Consider the following 16,222-nt stretch of genomic DNA (forward strand, 5'->3'; position numbering starts at 1 on the left):
TTAAAAGAATCCATGATCATAATCCAAGGTATGGTTATGAGTGTAATTTGATGCATTCATAAATGGCTTGATGTCATAGTTATCAAAAATCCCAACACCATTAGCAATGAAAGAGGAACAAATACTATTCTGATGAGTGGTTACATTCTTGTTCAAGTCTTCCATTGAATCCTTTAAATGCTCAAGCTCATGTAAAGCAAGTTTACTTATAGGGGCTTCCCACCAATATTCGTTTTGCCTAGTTTTCCTCATTTGATCAAGTGTTTCTTCCTTTTTCTTTTCAACTTCAAGCTGAGCAAGAATTTGAGTGAGTTTCAAGTTGAAGTCAAGGATATTGACATGTCGTTGACCCTCCACGAAATGAAGTCGATTGGAGATTATTGGATGAGGATTTCTTGAAAGAAACCTATCAATAATGGACTCAACATTAGGGTGGCCAAAGGAGTAAACTTTTTTTGCAGAGGAGAAAACTATAATGGCGATTTCAACTCCACACAGTGTACATAGTTCACTAGCTTTCTTGAAAAGTCCTGAACGACGTTTGGAGAAGGTAACTTGGAGATGATTCTTCATCTCTATTTTTGCAATTTTTATCTTTTTCCTTCCCATGCTAGGCTGTTTTGCCATGTCTAGAACTATAAAAACGACGACAATTGTTCTTTCAAAAGAATGCAAGAGACCAATTGTGTGGATTGAGTGTAAACATGTACTACTATTTAAAGGGGGTTTAGAGTTTAATCAAGTTTTTGCTACTATGTTATTTTTAAATAACTCATTTATGTATTGATTTGGGAGTTATAATATCTTAGCGTCTTAATGCATGAATAAAGGGAAACTGAATGCACCTTAGTTGGCATATTATCATGTAATAATCAATATTCCTCATAGAAGTCAACAATATATTATAAATATTTTCCTCATATGAGTCAATAATTTATTCAATATATCCCATAATCAATACTTACAGCTTGAGCATTTGTATTTAGCAATTGTCAACCCTTTTATTAGTTGCTCCTAATGGAGCTAGTGAGGTTAATGATGATAATCAAGAGGAGTGAATAACCTCTCAAAAATAAATAATTATTGTTTACCCGTAAAACAGTACAGTTAAATTTGTTCGTGGTTTCTAGACAAGTGAATTAATTTGATCCAAAAAGTAACAAAATAAGTGATGAAATATAAAGTACTTAGCCTTATAATGCAGATGAAATGACAGAGCTGACGAGTCCGGGAACAGGATTTTCGGGCACAATAATGATGAGATCAAAAAACGAGAAAGCAGAATGGTACTTAAATTCTGTATAGAATGTAGTACAAGTTAGCCAAAAAATTCATGTCACTTACAATGATCATTGAGCTTATTATTTATAGCTATGAAGAAGGTACTAGGGTCGTGCCCTTCTTTAATATCAATTATGAGGAGCATTGACGGAGACATAACGGTGAACATAAATGCCAAATTCTCTGTAACATGCCGTTGCTCTTAATGTTGTGGAATATTCCTCAATGAATGCTATCGGGCGCAGAGTATTCAACGCCTTCATGATCGTTATCTTTTTCGGTAACATACGGTATAACTGCGTCCAATTTCGTCCTCCCGGCTTAGGTTCCACGTGTTCTCTTCTTGGGTGGCCACGTACCATAACATATTTTACCCAATACAATTATAACGCGAGAAAGAGAGAAAACGTTCCCCTAACATTAGATACATATGATTAGTTATAAATCATTTATTCCGTAATGAGTTGCAAATAAAGCCAAGCTAGTAAATTCTTATAGTTGGATAATAATTATGATGTCATAATTAAACACTAATTAGGTGACCATAATTGTAGATATTGATGGATGCTAATCATATAATTTACACAAAATAGAGATAAAAATGTTAAGAAAGTGTAGAAATTTGTCTTGGAAGGAAATTGGTGGAGATGAATTCGACAGTGTAAAAATTCTACATTATTCAATTCTAACTTGGCCAATGTCCTTCTCTTTAGACTAATTCTAAATTTAGTCATTCCTGCTCTGCCCATATTATCTTCTATATTACCAAATTAAGCTTATTATAGGAAAATATTTGTTATATGTTATTATTATTATTTTATATTTTATATATATATAACTTATTTTTCACTTTCACATTTATTTTATTTTGCTACATTGAGGATATGATTTGAACTTAAAGAAAGAAGTAAAAATTCTTATAGTTGATCCAACTCATTTGGGGACTAACAACTTGTTTGGATGGTTGTTACATATCGTTTCATAATGTATCGTATCGTATTATATTGTATTGTACTGTATCGTTTGATGAGTACAATGTTTGGATAGATTGTATCGTTTGCCGTTGTTTCATGATATCATGCACCGGCAATATGAAGAATAAACTTGCATTATTATAAAGAAAAATTATGATACGGGGTAAAATTATTAAATAAAAAAGTAGGATAAATGATGAAATAAAATTATTAATAATAATGAAGGGTGAGATGAGAGAAAGAGACAAGATAATGACACCACCACACCAAATCGGTCGTTACTTAAAGTGACACATTTCGTCGTTATGTAATGACGGACTTAACGATACGATATTGTAGACAATAAATTGCGTCGAGAAAATAAAATCAAGACCGAAAATATCGCAATAATCGTAGTATTTTATTTCAAATATTTGAGTGTTACAATCTCTATGAATCCTCTGATTCTACTTTTCAATTCAACGGCCTTTGAGGTTGATCTTGAATTTGAATTTGAATTATCTGTCGCGAACGCTTTGATTGTCGCCACGAATTTTATCACGAAAAAGTAGCCTTGATCTTGAACGCCTTGCATTTGATTTGACTTCGTTCTTGATTTTGACTACTTGAAATTTGTGTTGAAATGCTTGGATGCTTGAACACTTGCAGTTTGCAGAGAATTGTGGACTTTGATCCACGAGCTCCCTTGTGTCTTCTTGTTATAACTTCTAGTGTCTTTTCTGGGTTATGAAGACCCTCTTTTATAGTTATGGAAGGGGAGAGTTATGATAAGAGCAAACTCTTTTCGACCAATCAAATTGAAGTGTGACATGTCCATATTTGATTGGTCAGAACATGTCACTTGCACATGTGGAGCGATTTCATTGGCCTTTTAATGTGACTTGGCATGCCTTGTCATTTTAACACGTGGCATGATCCTATTGGTTCTTCCACTTGACGTGGCACCAAACTGGGCCTCTAGCAAGATGACATCTTGGGTTTAATGAAGTGGGCTCATCACTTTAGCCCAATTAAATGGGTTAGCCCAATGGATTAAGACTTATTTATTTAATTCATATATGTTGGACTTATATAATTAATCCAATTATATTAGCTCAATAAATTTATTTGAACTAATATATCTTCAAAATTTATATATCTACAAATGCCTCTTGTTAAAATACTTGTTGAGTTACAGACATATCGCACTTAAAGACAAGAATTGAAGTATTACGACACCAAATAGGATGACTTTGGGCCCCAAATTTATTAGCCTAGGCAGTTTGTCTGTAATGAAAAGAACCTGACAGTTGTTTGAAATGATTCTTCTTTTGCTTAAAATAGAAATGCATTTTCTTTATGAAGACAAAGAAAAGCCACGTAAGCTTGAAACTTTAGCATTTGAACTTCAACTTTGCCAATGATAATCGCATTTGCTAACTGGAACAATGATTGCACGTGACCACTTTTTTTTTGCATTTGAAATTCTTACTTATTAGCCTTTGGAGTCACATTCAGATACTCCTTTATCACATAGTTTAATTAGAACATTTTGTAGTTCGACTCTAAACCAAATTGCTTTGGTCGATTTCTATTCAAACACGGATTAATCAAGCTACGGAGTCCATATCGGAAAGAGCCGCCACCTTTAACGTGATCCCACATCGGATCAAACTTCTTTATGCCATCCTTTTGACCCCTATATATACCATACATCCTTCATTGTATTAGTACCAATTTTAGTACTAATTCTAGCGTTTATAAATTATTTTGAGTCTACTTTTAATGACTTGGAGGTATTGACGCAAAGGTAATTTTTTCTTCTTTTTTTTTATGCTTTCTTCTTTGTTTTACTCTGTTGTCTCCTTTTTTACTTTTTAGAAATAACTTCGTAAAATTGCGAAGTCATTTATAAGTTCGAGACGAAAACCTTTAAAAGTTCACGATGAAAACCTTTAAAATTTGTGATGGAAACCCATAAATATTCGTGATGAAGACCTTTAAAATTTGTGGGGAAGATCCATAAAAACTCGCGCAAAGATCCTTAAAAGCTCGTGGTCAAGATCTTTAAAAGTCCATAGTGAAGACCTTTAAAAATTTGCGGTGGAGACCTTTAAAAGCACGTGATGAAGACTTTTAAAAATTCGTGGCGAAGACCTTTAAAAGTTCGCATAAATATCTTTAAAAGCTCGTGGTCAATATCTTTAAAATTTCATAGTAAAGACCTTTAAAAGTTCGCGGTAAAGACCTTTAAAAGCACGCGATGAAGACTTTTAAAAATTCATGGCGAAGACCCTTAAAAGTTCGCATAAATATCCTTAAAAGCTCGTGGTCAAGATCTTTAAAAGTTCATAGTGAAGACCTTTAAAATTCGTAGTAAAAATCTTTAAAAAATCAGCAGTAGGGACTCTTTAAAGTTCGTCACGAACACCTTCACAAACACCTTTAAAAGTTCGAAACATACGCCTTTTAAAAGTTCGGAACGAAAACCTTAAAAATTCGAATGCCTTTAAAAGTTCGAGACGAACACCTTTAAAAGTTCACAACGAAAACCTTTAAAAATTTGAATGCATTTAAAAGTTTGAGACGAACACCTTTAAAAGTTCGCAACGAAAACCTTTAAAAATTTGAATGCCTTTAAAAGTTTGAGACGAACACCTATAAAAGTCCGCAACGAGAACCTTTAAAAAAAACACCTTCAGAATTGTCCCGGACAATATTTTAAAACCAACTTTATATTGCACCAAGCTGGCAATTTCAGATTTCGCAATCTTATCAAAATATTCTTATCTTGGTGTAGAAACGTCGAAATTACGAACCGTTTAATTTCTTGAAAACTAGACTTCAAAATCTAAAAACATGTTTAAAAAGTCAGATTTAATACCTTAAGGATAGTTTCAGATAATATTTCGAAATAAACTTAAAATTCTGACATGCTGACGATTTCAAACTTGCGTGACTTCACCAAAACTCTTATATCTTGATGTAGGAATGTTGAAATCATGAACCGTTTAATTTTATGGAAAATAGACTTCAAGATCTAAGACATATCCAAAATTTGGAATCAAAAGTTTTGATTATTGTCCCAGATAATATTTTGAATCTAACTTTAGATTCCAATATATTGATAGTTTCAGTTTTGCGCAGCTTCACCAAACAATTTATTTCTTGATGTGAAAATGTCAAAATCATGAACCGCTTGATTTTATGAAAAATAGTCTTCAAGATCTAAGACATATCCAAAATTTGGAATCAAACATTTTGATAATCGTCCGAGATATTATTTTGAATCTAACTTTAGATTCTAACACGTTGATAGTTTCAGATTTGCACAGCTTCACCAAAAAAATTATATCTTGATGTAAGAATGTTGAAATCATGAACCGTCTAATTTTATGAAAACAAGACTTCAAAATGTAAAATATTTCTAAAATGTAGGATTTAATACCTTAAGGATAGTTTCAGATAATATTTCGAAATCAACATCAGATTTTAATATACCGACGGTTTCGAATTGGCGCGACTTCGCCAAAACTTTTATGTTTTGGTATGGAAGCCTTGGGGTCACGAGATGTTTTTCTTGTTATCAATCGAAATTCAAGAGCTCCATTCTCACAAATATCTTGGGTTCAAGTCTCACTGAATTTGAAACATTGTGCCAAGGAATCTTTCTTCTTATATTTGTGTTCCCTTTTGACGCCTCTCTTTCTCCTCACCCTTTTTTTTGCAGTGAGCGAACATGAAGTCCAACAAACTTGAAGGTTATGTGAACATGAAGACATAGCAAATCCCCAAACTTTGATGCAAACATTGTCATCCCAAGGCCGATTCTCATGCCATCTGCATCAACCAGCTTGTAAGCCCCACTTGAATAAGCTTCTTGCACGACATATGGCCCATCCCATTTTGAAGTGAACTTCTCTACAGGTTTATGAGAAGTAATAATGGGTCTTCTTATGTTAAGGACTTGATCTCCTACTTGAAAGGATCTTGGGCGAACTCTTTTATTGAAGGCGCGAGACAATCAGGCTTGATAACATTCAAGACTCTGTTGAGCTTCCAACTTTTTCTCATCAAGAGCCTCAAACTCTACTAATCTAAGTCGAGCATTTTCTTCATCAGTGATGCCTTCTTGAATAGCTAATTATAATGAAGGTATTTGACACTCGAGTGGCAAGACGGCTTCAACTCCATAAACGAGTGCATAAGGGGTCGCTTGTGTTGGCGTGCGATGAGTTGTCCTATATGCCCACAGAGCTTCCTCCATACAGTCATGCCAATCCCGTTTGGATTTGGAGACGACTTTCTTTAAAAAGTTGCATAGAGTCTTGTTGAATGCCTCGGCTAGACCATTGGCGACATCATTGTACATAGAAGAGTTACGTTGCTTGAAGCCAAAGAGTTCACAAATCTTGTTCATCAACCTATTGTCGAACAACTTGCCATTATCCATTATTATGTAACGTGGAATGCCAAAGCGATACATAATGTTTACTCGGATGAAACTTGCAACATTTTCCTTCTTTACTTCCTTAAGAGCAATAACTTCAGCCCATTTTTAGAATTAATCAGTTGCAGCCAAGATGCATAGGTGCCCACGAGAGGACTTTGGCAGTGGTCCAACAACATCCAATCCCCAAGCGTCAAACGGCCAGGATGCAACAGTCAGGTGTAACACTTCAGGAGGTTGATGAATAAAATTCGCATGAAATTGACAAGCGCATCTTCGAGCGTAGTCCAAGAAATCTTTTACCATCATTGGCCAATAATATCCCATCCTTTTTATATGGAAGTGAAGCTTTGGTCCAGACTGGTGTGACCCACATACCCCAGAATGTGCCTCTTGCAAAGCTTGGAGTGCTTCTTCTTCCCCTAAGCATCGCAAGAGTACTCCCTCAAATGACCTTATGTATAAAGTATCTTTGTAGTAAAGGAAGCGAGGTGCACGACGACAAATTTCGGTCCTTCTCCTCAGATTTTCTAGAAGTATCCCACAGCTTAAGTAGTTGATAATGGGTTGTCGCCATTCTTCTTTCTCGACTTCAGAAACAGCGACAAGATGCTTGAGTTCATTTCCTTCAAATTCAACCTCATTTGGCGGCGGTACTACCCATATTTGGCAGACAGTAACTTGCGCTTGATCAGGCAGGGTTAACGATGAATCTAGGGAAGCTAAAGTATCACCCTTCTTATTTTCTTTCCTTGGCACATGTTAAATAGTCACGTTACCGACCCATCCCATTAACCTTTTAGCATAATCATGATATGGGCGTAGTTCAGGTTTCTTGACCTTGTAACTACCTAAAAGCTGGTTGCTCACCAACTGAGAGTCACCAAAGACTTGCAATTGCAACTGTTTCATTTCAATAGCCATTTCAAGCCCAAGTATTAGTGCTTGATACTCAGCGACATTGGTAGAGCAGAGTTGCGTCAACGTAAAAGAGTACGGAAGAACTTCACCTTGAGAAGTGAAAAATACTACACCAGCACCAGCTCCTCCGCGATGTGCAGTACCATCAAAGTACATCTTCCATGGAGGTTGAACATCAATGACCATTGCGTCCTTATCAGGTAGTTCGTCAGTTAGCTCCCAATCATCAGGTGTAGGGTGATGTGCCAAGAAGTCTGCCAATGCTTGTCCTTTTACAGCCTTTTGAGGGATGTACAAAATCTCGAATTGTTGAAATTGGAGATACTATCTCGCTAGTCGATCACTAAGAACAGGTTTTGTCATCACGAACTTGATGGGATTTGCTTTAGAAACTAGACGAACAACATGAGCTTGAAAGTAGTGCTTTAACTTTTGAATTGAGAAGACTAGCGCCAAACACAACTTTTTATTTGGCGAATAATTCAGCTCATTTACTGTCATAATCCTGCTCAAGTAGTAAAGAGGGTTTTCTTTCACCTCACTATTTTCTTGGGCCAATAGCGCTCCAACAGACCTTTCTTGTGCTGAAATATATAGTATCAGCGGCTTTCCAAGTATAGAGGCTGCTAAAACCGGAGGCTTCATCAAGAAGGATTTAATGCTCTCAAAGGCATTGCTACACGCTTGGTCCCATTTGAAAGGGACACCTTTCTTCATAAGGCAACTGAATGGTTGTCACCTCCCAGCTAGGTTTGAGATGAATCTCCTAAGGTACACTAACTTTCCTTGCAGACTTTTCAATTTGTGAATATCTCGAGGCTCAGGCATTTTCAAAATTGCATCTACTTTGGCTTGATCAATTTCAATCCCTCGATGTCGGACAATGAAACCGAGGAACTTTCTGGAAGTAACTCCAAAGGCGCATTTCAATGGATTCATCCTAAGTTGGTACCTCCGGAGCAACTCAAACACCATTCTCAAGTCTTTCAAGTGGTCGCCCCTCTTTCTTGATTTTACCACCAAGTCATCCATATAACATTTGATATTTTTGTGGAGAAGGTCGTCAAAAATATTCTGCATAGCCCTTTGATAAGTAGAACCAACGTTCTTCAAGCCAAAAGGTATTACCCTGTAGCAATAAGTACCCTTGGGGGTGCAGAATGCAGTAAGCTCTTCATCTTTTGGTGCCATGCGAATTTGGTTATAGCTTGACGAACCATCCATAAATGACATTTCCTCATACCCAGTAGTAGCATCGATCATCATATCTGGAATAGGAAGCGGGAATTCATCTTTGGGACACGCATTGTTGAGATCCCTGAAGTCGACGCACACTCGAATCTGGCCATTCTTCTTCCTTACAGGGACAATACTTGAAACCTATGTTGGGTATTTAACTTTACGAATAAAGACAGCTTCGATGAGTTTGGTAACTTCGGTTTCAATCAAGGGAACCAAGTCTGGCCTAAAGCGCCTTTAGGCTTATTTAACAGGGCGAGCATAATTCTTGATGGCAAGGTGATGGACTGATACTTTCGGGTCCAAGAAAGGTTTCTCTTTGTAGCTATAAGCAAAGACATCCCTGAACTCCTTGAGCAACTCAATATAAGTGCCTTCTTCATCCACTTCTAGTAAAGCACTTAGGTAGGTGGGTTTTGGTTCTTCATCGGTGCCAAGGTTAACTTCTTTTAAGGCATCAACTGTAGTCTTCACTCTTTCTTGAAGTTCAAGTGGAGCATCTTTGGCATCTCCATCTTCTTGAGGGTCCCCATCGTTGAAGGATATATGATAACATAGTGAAACATCGTCCAATTTCTCGGCATCCTCCATTAGAGATAAAACACCATGCTCGCTTTGTGCAGTAACATGATACGAAGAACCCACACTTTCTTCGTCTTCGTCACGTTCTTTAGTGTAGACCACAGTGTATGGCTTCACCTTCAGTACCTCATCACACGAAACCATGCCTTTTGTTTGTCGCTTCATTCTAGAAGGAACCAAACTTTGGAAATCTTCTAAATTTTGGTCAAAGCGACTGTTTTTGTATTTCAATAATTTCTCTGGAACTTATTCCCCTTCTTTAATGGACCCAATCTCTCAAATACAGAAGTTCTCACAGTTGATTTTCCAAGTCGATCAAAGACAAAAGGCCTGTTAGAAGCGGCAGATTCGTCTTCTACAGTGATATAATTGCTGCTCTCCCTTATTATGGAGATGTGCACTGGTGACGGTTGCTTATATCCCAAACCTTCACGTGGTTTCCTCGTCACATCTTCTGATGTGAGCTTCCCTAACTTTGACGGCTCATTGGGATTGTATCCAGCTTTTGCAAATAGCCCGTAAGCATTAGGATCAAAACCTTCATATGTTCGCTTTGTAGGGAGTGCCACATTCTGCAAACAATTTTGGGCTACAAACCCTGCAAGTGGCTTTGAGGACAACTTTACTCCTCAATTCGTTTTACCGGAAGAGTTAACTCTTTTAGCATGTTAGTTTGGAGATTAGATGATTCGCCTTCATCTTTCTTTCTTTTAGGGACATATTGGAGTGCAGGACTTACTTTCTTACCATAAGACGCAGTATCCCCTCTATGAGATTTATTCTTGTTGGGTTGTACCTCCTCAGTAACAGCTTTTGCTCTACCAACAATCACCTCAGCTCTTTTAGTTGTGGGCTCGTCATTCTTGCTTTTCATGCCATCATCAGCTTTTAGCTCCTTCACAATGCGGTTCTTCAAGTAAAACTTTGCATCGGCGAAGTGTGACTCAGCCTCGGTGAATGGCTCATCATCAGCAACTATCTTCTTCTCGACTTCACCCTCACAATACTTCAAACATTGATGGTAGGTAGATGGAACCACTTTATTCTCATGTATCCAAGGCCTTCCGAGAAAGACGTTGTATAAAGTCTTTGCATCGATCACATGCAGCCATGCACTTGATTGCATATCTTCAATGACGATTCCCAACCTGATCGCACCTATGGCTCTTTGCCCCCTTGGTTGAATCCTTGGATCATCACACAACTTTCTAAGAGTTCGTTCATGGGAATACCAAGTTCTTTCACAGTGCGAATTGGCAAAATGTTCACTGAGGATCCTCCATCAACCAAAATTAGATTTACCCTTTAATCACATATAGCCAACCGGGTACAATGGGTGGTTATGAAGAGTGTCACTATCACGACCCAATTTCTCCCTCCATGAACCGCCGTGACGGCACCTAGTCTCTACGACTAGGTAAGCCCAACACTTTTGCGGAAGTGAAACTAAAGCATGAACATTAACTACTGATAGTAACAAATATCTAATAAGCAACTAAATGCCACTCAGCATGTATAATTATCACCTCTGAAAATGTACAAAACAATTTTCCAAAACCCAGAATAGCGTAAGTCACAAGCTACTAAGAAGTTTTAACCGTTCTATATATTATTTCTACATAAAGAAGGAAAAATGAACATAGGGGGATAGAGGGGGACTCTGAGGATCTACGAGCGCGAGTAGATGTACCTTGAAGTCTCCAATAAGCAGCAGCGACTACAACTAGTGATGAGGCTGGTAAGATGAACCTAGATCTGCACACGAAAAATATGTGCAGGAAAGGGTGTGAGTACACCACAACGGTACCCAGTAAGTGTCAAGCCTAACCTCGGTCGAGTAGTGACGAGATCAGGTCAGGGCACTACTAGTAAATACGGAAATTTAACAGGAATAGAATCAATGAAAGACAACATCTCAAAACACATTGATAATAACAGGGGATCTCCCGAGATACCATCTCGTAGTATCAAATGTAAATGTGCAGGGGATCTCTCGGAATACCGTTCTGTAGTCCCAAAATAAATATGCTGGGGGATCTCTCGAAATACCGTTACGTAGTCCCAAAATAAATATGTTGAGCAGGGGGATCTCCCGGAATACCGTTCCGTAGTCCCAAAGTAAATATGCAGTACAGGGGGAACTTTCGAAATACCGTTCCGTAGTCCCAAAGTAAATATGCAGCGCAACCAACCGAAATAACAATTACAGCAAGAAATCCTACATTTTAGACTAAGTTCAAGTCAAGGAAAATAGGACATTTCACTTAACATGCTCCACAAAGTTCAAATAGGTAGTTAAATAAGTAGGCATGATGTTCTAGCCTAAACATGATAGTTACATATGCTAGTGTATTTCAAATAAGGAGAAAACAAGTTATGACTTAGTGAAAAACAGAGGTTTACAAAAAATAGCCCGTGTACATACTCATCACCTCACGTACACGGCGCTCACATATCAAACAATACCAAATCCTAAGGGTAGTTCCTCCACACAAGGTTAGGCAAGCCACTTACCTTGAACCAAGCTCAATCAATCAGTCACAATGCCTTTCCCATGAATATCCGGCTCCGAGTGGTCCAAATCTAGCCAAAATCAAATACATAGCATAAATATAACTACAAGAAACTAATCTAGCTAATGAAATCAAAGCTAACGCAAGAAATTGAAAAATCGCTCAAAAAGCCTTCCCGTGCCCACGTCTCGGAATCGGGTAAAAGTTACCAATTAAGAACAAACATTCGCTCATGAGATCACTCGTACCAAAATTATCCAAATCCGATGTCTAAATCCCACTCAACACTCAAATTCGGTTGGGTAATGTTTCCCTCATTCTCCCAACTTTCTCACTCAAATTCCTTAATTAAATGGACAAAACAACCATAGATTAATGAAATACAACCAAAAACAAGTTAAAAATTATTACCCAAAGCTTTCTCTGAAAATCCCTCAAGCAATCTCCTTCTCCCGAGCTCAAAAATCAAATTTGTGAATATGAACCTCAACCCTCGATTCTGCCCCTTTTCTGCCCAGCGATCTTCGCATTTGCGGGCCATGGGTCGCACCTGCGACGCCGCATCTGCGGAAAATCCCTCGCAGGTGTGGAAATCACTTAAGATGGCTGGGTCAGCATCTGCGCCAGTAGGGGCCGCACCTGCACATGCACGCCTGCAGAACATTGTCCGCTTCTGCGGTCTTCCTCCGCGCCTGCGAATCCTTGGGCGCATCTGCGGGCATCGCAGATGCGAAAATTCCTCGCACGTGTGACCCCTGGTCAAGCCTCCAAATTCCGCATCTGCGCCTATTCCTCCGCACGTGCGAGCCCGCACCTGTAGGCTCCCCCCCGCAGGTGCGAAACACCAGAACCAGCAAAAACTCAGCAACTTCCCTAAGTCCAAAATTCATCCGTTAAGCATCCGAAACACACCCGAGACCCCTGGGACCTTAGCCAAACATACCAACCAATCCTAAAACACCATACGAAATTAGTCGAGCCCCCAAATCACATCAAACAACGCTAAAATCATGAATCACCCTCCAATTCGAACTTAAAGAACTTGAAACTTACAAATTCGACAACAGATGCCGAAACCAACCAAACCATGTCCGATTGACCTCAAATTTTGCACAGAAGTCATATTCAAAACTACGGACCTACTCCAACTTCCGGAATCAGAATCCGACCCCGATATCAAAAATTCAACTACCGGCCCAAAACTCCAAAAATTCTACTTTCGCTATTTCCAACCTAAATGAGCTATGCACCTCCAAAACACAATCCGGACATGCCCCTAAGCCCAAAATCACACAACAAAGCTAACAGAATCGACGAAATTCCATTGCGGAGTCATCTTCACATAGTTCCAACTACGGTGCTAATCCTAAGGCTTAAACCTCCATTTAGGGACTAAGTGTCCCAAAATACTCCAAAAAACCCAAAATAAAACCTCCCGGCAAGTCACAATAGCAGAAAACGATATGGGAGAAGCAGTTAATAGGGGATCGGGGCTATAACTCCCAAGACGACTGGCCGGGTCGTCACAGTCACCTAGCAGAAGATCGTTATTTGTGAACGTGACTTTTTTTCTCACAAGCATTAACTTATTGAGGAGTGGACTCGATGAGCTTTTCCGAAGATGGTGCCAATGATAGGTCATTACTCTTTTCTTCCCCTTCGTCAGCGTGGAAACAGGAGGCTTCAATACCTTCACGGGAAATCTTTGTGTGGAATCAACTTGGTAAAAACTCCTCCAAGGTCACTGGATGTTGTGTCTTTTGAGGGTGGTGCACCTCCACTTTTTCTTTCTTTAAGTGCTTAACTGGATTCCGTCTCCTTGGTAATTTTACCATCATTTTCCTTGTTGGTTGTTCTACTGATTCTTTTCGTGGGCTTCTTCTGTGGTGCCTATGACGAGTCACCAACGTCCAACCTCCATCATCCTCAGGTTGATCGTCTTCAACTTTGTTGTTCTCCAGTAATTCTTCATCTTTACTTTATTTAAAACTACATAATTCTTCTGGACTGAATGAGCCAAATGTGATAGAGACTTGGTTTGCGCTTGCTTTCTCATCTTCAAGCATGATCTTCTTTTCACGAGCCAAGTCCATAACTTTGTCCTTGAAGACAAAGCACTTCTACAGAGGGTGGCTCACAAGTCGATGATATTTGCAGTAATTTGGGTCATCAGTTTTCCCAGCTCCATTTGGATACTTCATCTCTGAAAGCTTAATGAGATTTAACTCGAGGAGTTCTTCGAAAATGGCTGGCACATTAGAATCCAGAAATGGGTACTCTTTATCTTGCATTTCATTTATAGTCAACTTTCCACTTGGCTTATCTTGAAACGAAGTGGATTTCATACTCTGCTTCTTGCTTACCTTCGTCGTGAACTTCACAGGTGATGTGTTGACATTCATAGCTTCTTTGTTTTCAGATCTTGGTACAAACTTGCTTCATTTTCTGACTTTTTGCTTGTCGTTCCCTTTGCGAGGTTCATAGATGGGCAGCTTTTCATTTCCAGCGGAGGCCATGCTCAATTCCATGTCATGGGCACGAGTGGTTCTTCAAATGTGCTAGGCTTGATACCTTGCAAGATGTATCACAATCCCCAATGCATGCCTTGGATGCACATCTCTATGCTAGAAGCTTCACTAAGCTTGTCTTTACAGTTGAGGCTTGCGTTCCTCCAATGATTGATAAAATTGATAACTGGTTCACCCTTCCGTTAAAAAGTATTTGTGAGTTCCACCATGCTCACAGTGTGCCTTGTGCTATAAAAGCGATTGAGGAATTCTTGCTCTAGTTGATCCTATTTATCAACAGATCTAGCCTCGAGGTCCATATACCAATCAAAAATATTTCCTTTTAATGAGAGGATAAACTGCTTGACGAGGTAATCTCCATAAGTCCCAGCATTGTTGTATGTCTCAACGAAGTGCACCACATGTTGATTTGGATTTCCTTTGCCATCAACCTGTTAAAATTTTGGAGGTTGATAGCGAGCAGGTGTCTTTAACATATCGATCCTTGAAGTGTACCTTTGAGTAGGTAAAGGAGGACCTGGAAGCGACTTCATATTTGTTTTTTATAGTCCCTTCAATAAACTCCTTTAGTTGATTGATTGGAATCATCCCTTCCGAAGAGACTTGTCATGGGGGAGGATCAATCTCTTGAACTTCTAGGAGTTTGCCAGGTGCATAGGTGTATTATTCTTCCATCAAGATTCCCACCCTATCTGTTAGCTTGTTGATTCTAGCATCTTGATTTTGCATGCACTTGGTCAAGCCATCGATTGCTTCCGTCAAGTTTGCCAACTGCTCCTCCACAGATGAAGTGTTTCTCACCATGGCTTCCATGATTGTCATGGACGATGGAGAGTAGTATGGATTTTCACACTGATGTATCTTTGATTGGCTCACACTATGTGGTGTAAGTGGGAAGGATCCATCACTTGAAGCATCATCATCTTCCTTCACAACAGAGTGCTTGGATCCGGAGAGGTCAAGTAGAGCAAGAGTTTTCTTGATCTTTTCAGCAACATCGCTTCCTCCTTCGGGTGCGTTTGTGAAAGGTCTTGCTCCTTTTGAGGATGAAGATCCAAAAATAGGGGTTGATGCGGATGGAACTTGGGGTGCTTATTGTCCTAACGAGCTTTCTTTGCTATTGGTAACTGGTCCAAAGCTTCCAAAAGTAACATCGAGGATGCTTTCCACATCAGCATAGAACCTGGAATTAGCAGCCTTGGTGGAAGTTGAACTGGAGTTGATTTTCTTTGAAGTCATTTTAATGTTCTTGAACTTTGGTGATTGAAAAGTTGAGATGAGAGGTAGAGATTGTCCCACTGGGCATGCCAGAATTTGTAGACAATAAATTGCGTCGAGAAAATAAAATCAAGACCGAAAATATCGCAACAATCGTAGTATTTTATTTCAAATATTTGAGTGTTACAATCTCTATGAATCCTCTGATTCTACTTTTCCAATATAAATTCAAGGGCCTTTGAGGTTGATCTTGAATTTGAATTTAATTTATCTGTCACGAACGCTTTGATTGTTGCCACGGATTTTATCACGAACAAGTAGCCTTGATCTTGAACGCCTTCCATTTGATTTGACTTCGTTATTGATCTTGACTACTTGAAATTTGTGTTGAAGTGCTTGGATGCTTGAACACTTGCAGTTTGCAGAGAATTGTGTACTTTGATCCACGAGCTCCCTTGTGTCTTCTTGTTATAACTTCTAGTATCTTTTTTTGGTTATGAAGACCCCTATTTATAGTTGTGAAAGGGAAGAGTTATG

General features: G+C 38.7%; 2 protein-coding genes across 2 annotated transcripts; both read right to left on the reverse strand.

The window, feature by feature from the left end:
• LOC104085522 (agamous-like MADS-box protein AGL62) lies at nucleotides 1-627 on the reverse strand. The gene has a single exon (XM_009589578.2). The coding sequence runs from the start codon at nucleotides 625-627 to the stop codon at nucleotides 1-3; it is 627 nt and encodes a 208-aa protein (XP_009587873.2).
• A 6,171-nt stretch (nucleotides 628-6,798) lies between these two features.
• On the reverse strand, nucleotides 6,799-7,761 carry LOC138899723 (uncharacterized). The gene is made up of 2 exons (XM_070186414.1): nucleotides 7,481-7,761; nucleotides 6,799-7,435 (listed from the first exon to the last, which is right to left on the reverse strand). Exons 1-2 carry the CDS (start codon nucleotides 7,759-7,761, stop codon nucleotides 6,799-6,801), a joined length of 918 nt encoding a protein of 305 aa, XP_070042515.1.
• Between the last annotated feature and the right edge of the window lie 8,461 nt (nucleotides 7,762-16,222).

Source organism: Nicotiana tomentosiformis, chromosome 10 (assembly GCF_000390325.3).
Source record: "Nicotiana tomentosiformis chromosome 10, ASM39032v3, whole genome shotgun sequence".
Classification (NCBI taxonomy): Eukaryota; Viridiplantae; Streptophyta; class Magnoliopsida; order Solanales; family Solanaceae; genus Nicotiana; species Nicotiana tomentosiformis.

Excerpts from the sequence above, each read along its gene's own strand:
- LOC104085522 (XM_009589578.2), bottom strand. The coding sequence starts at position 627 with ATGGCAAAACAGCCTAGCATGGGAAGGAAAAAGATAAAAATTGCAAAA.
- LOC138899723 (XM_070186414.1), bottom strand. The coding sequence starts at position 7,761 with ATGTACTTTGATGGTACTGCACATCGCGGAGGAGCTGGTGCTGGTGTA. Across the intron at positions 7,436-7,480 it reads TATCATGATTATGCTAAAAG|GAAAGAAAATAAGAAGGGTG; the intron begins GTTAATGGGATG and ends ACATGTGCCAAG.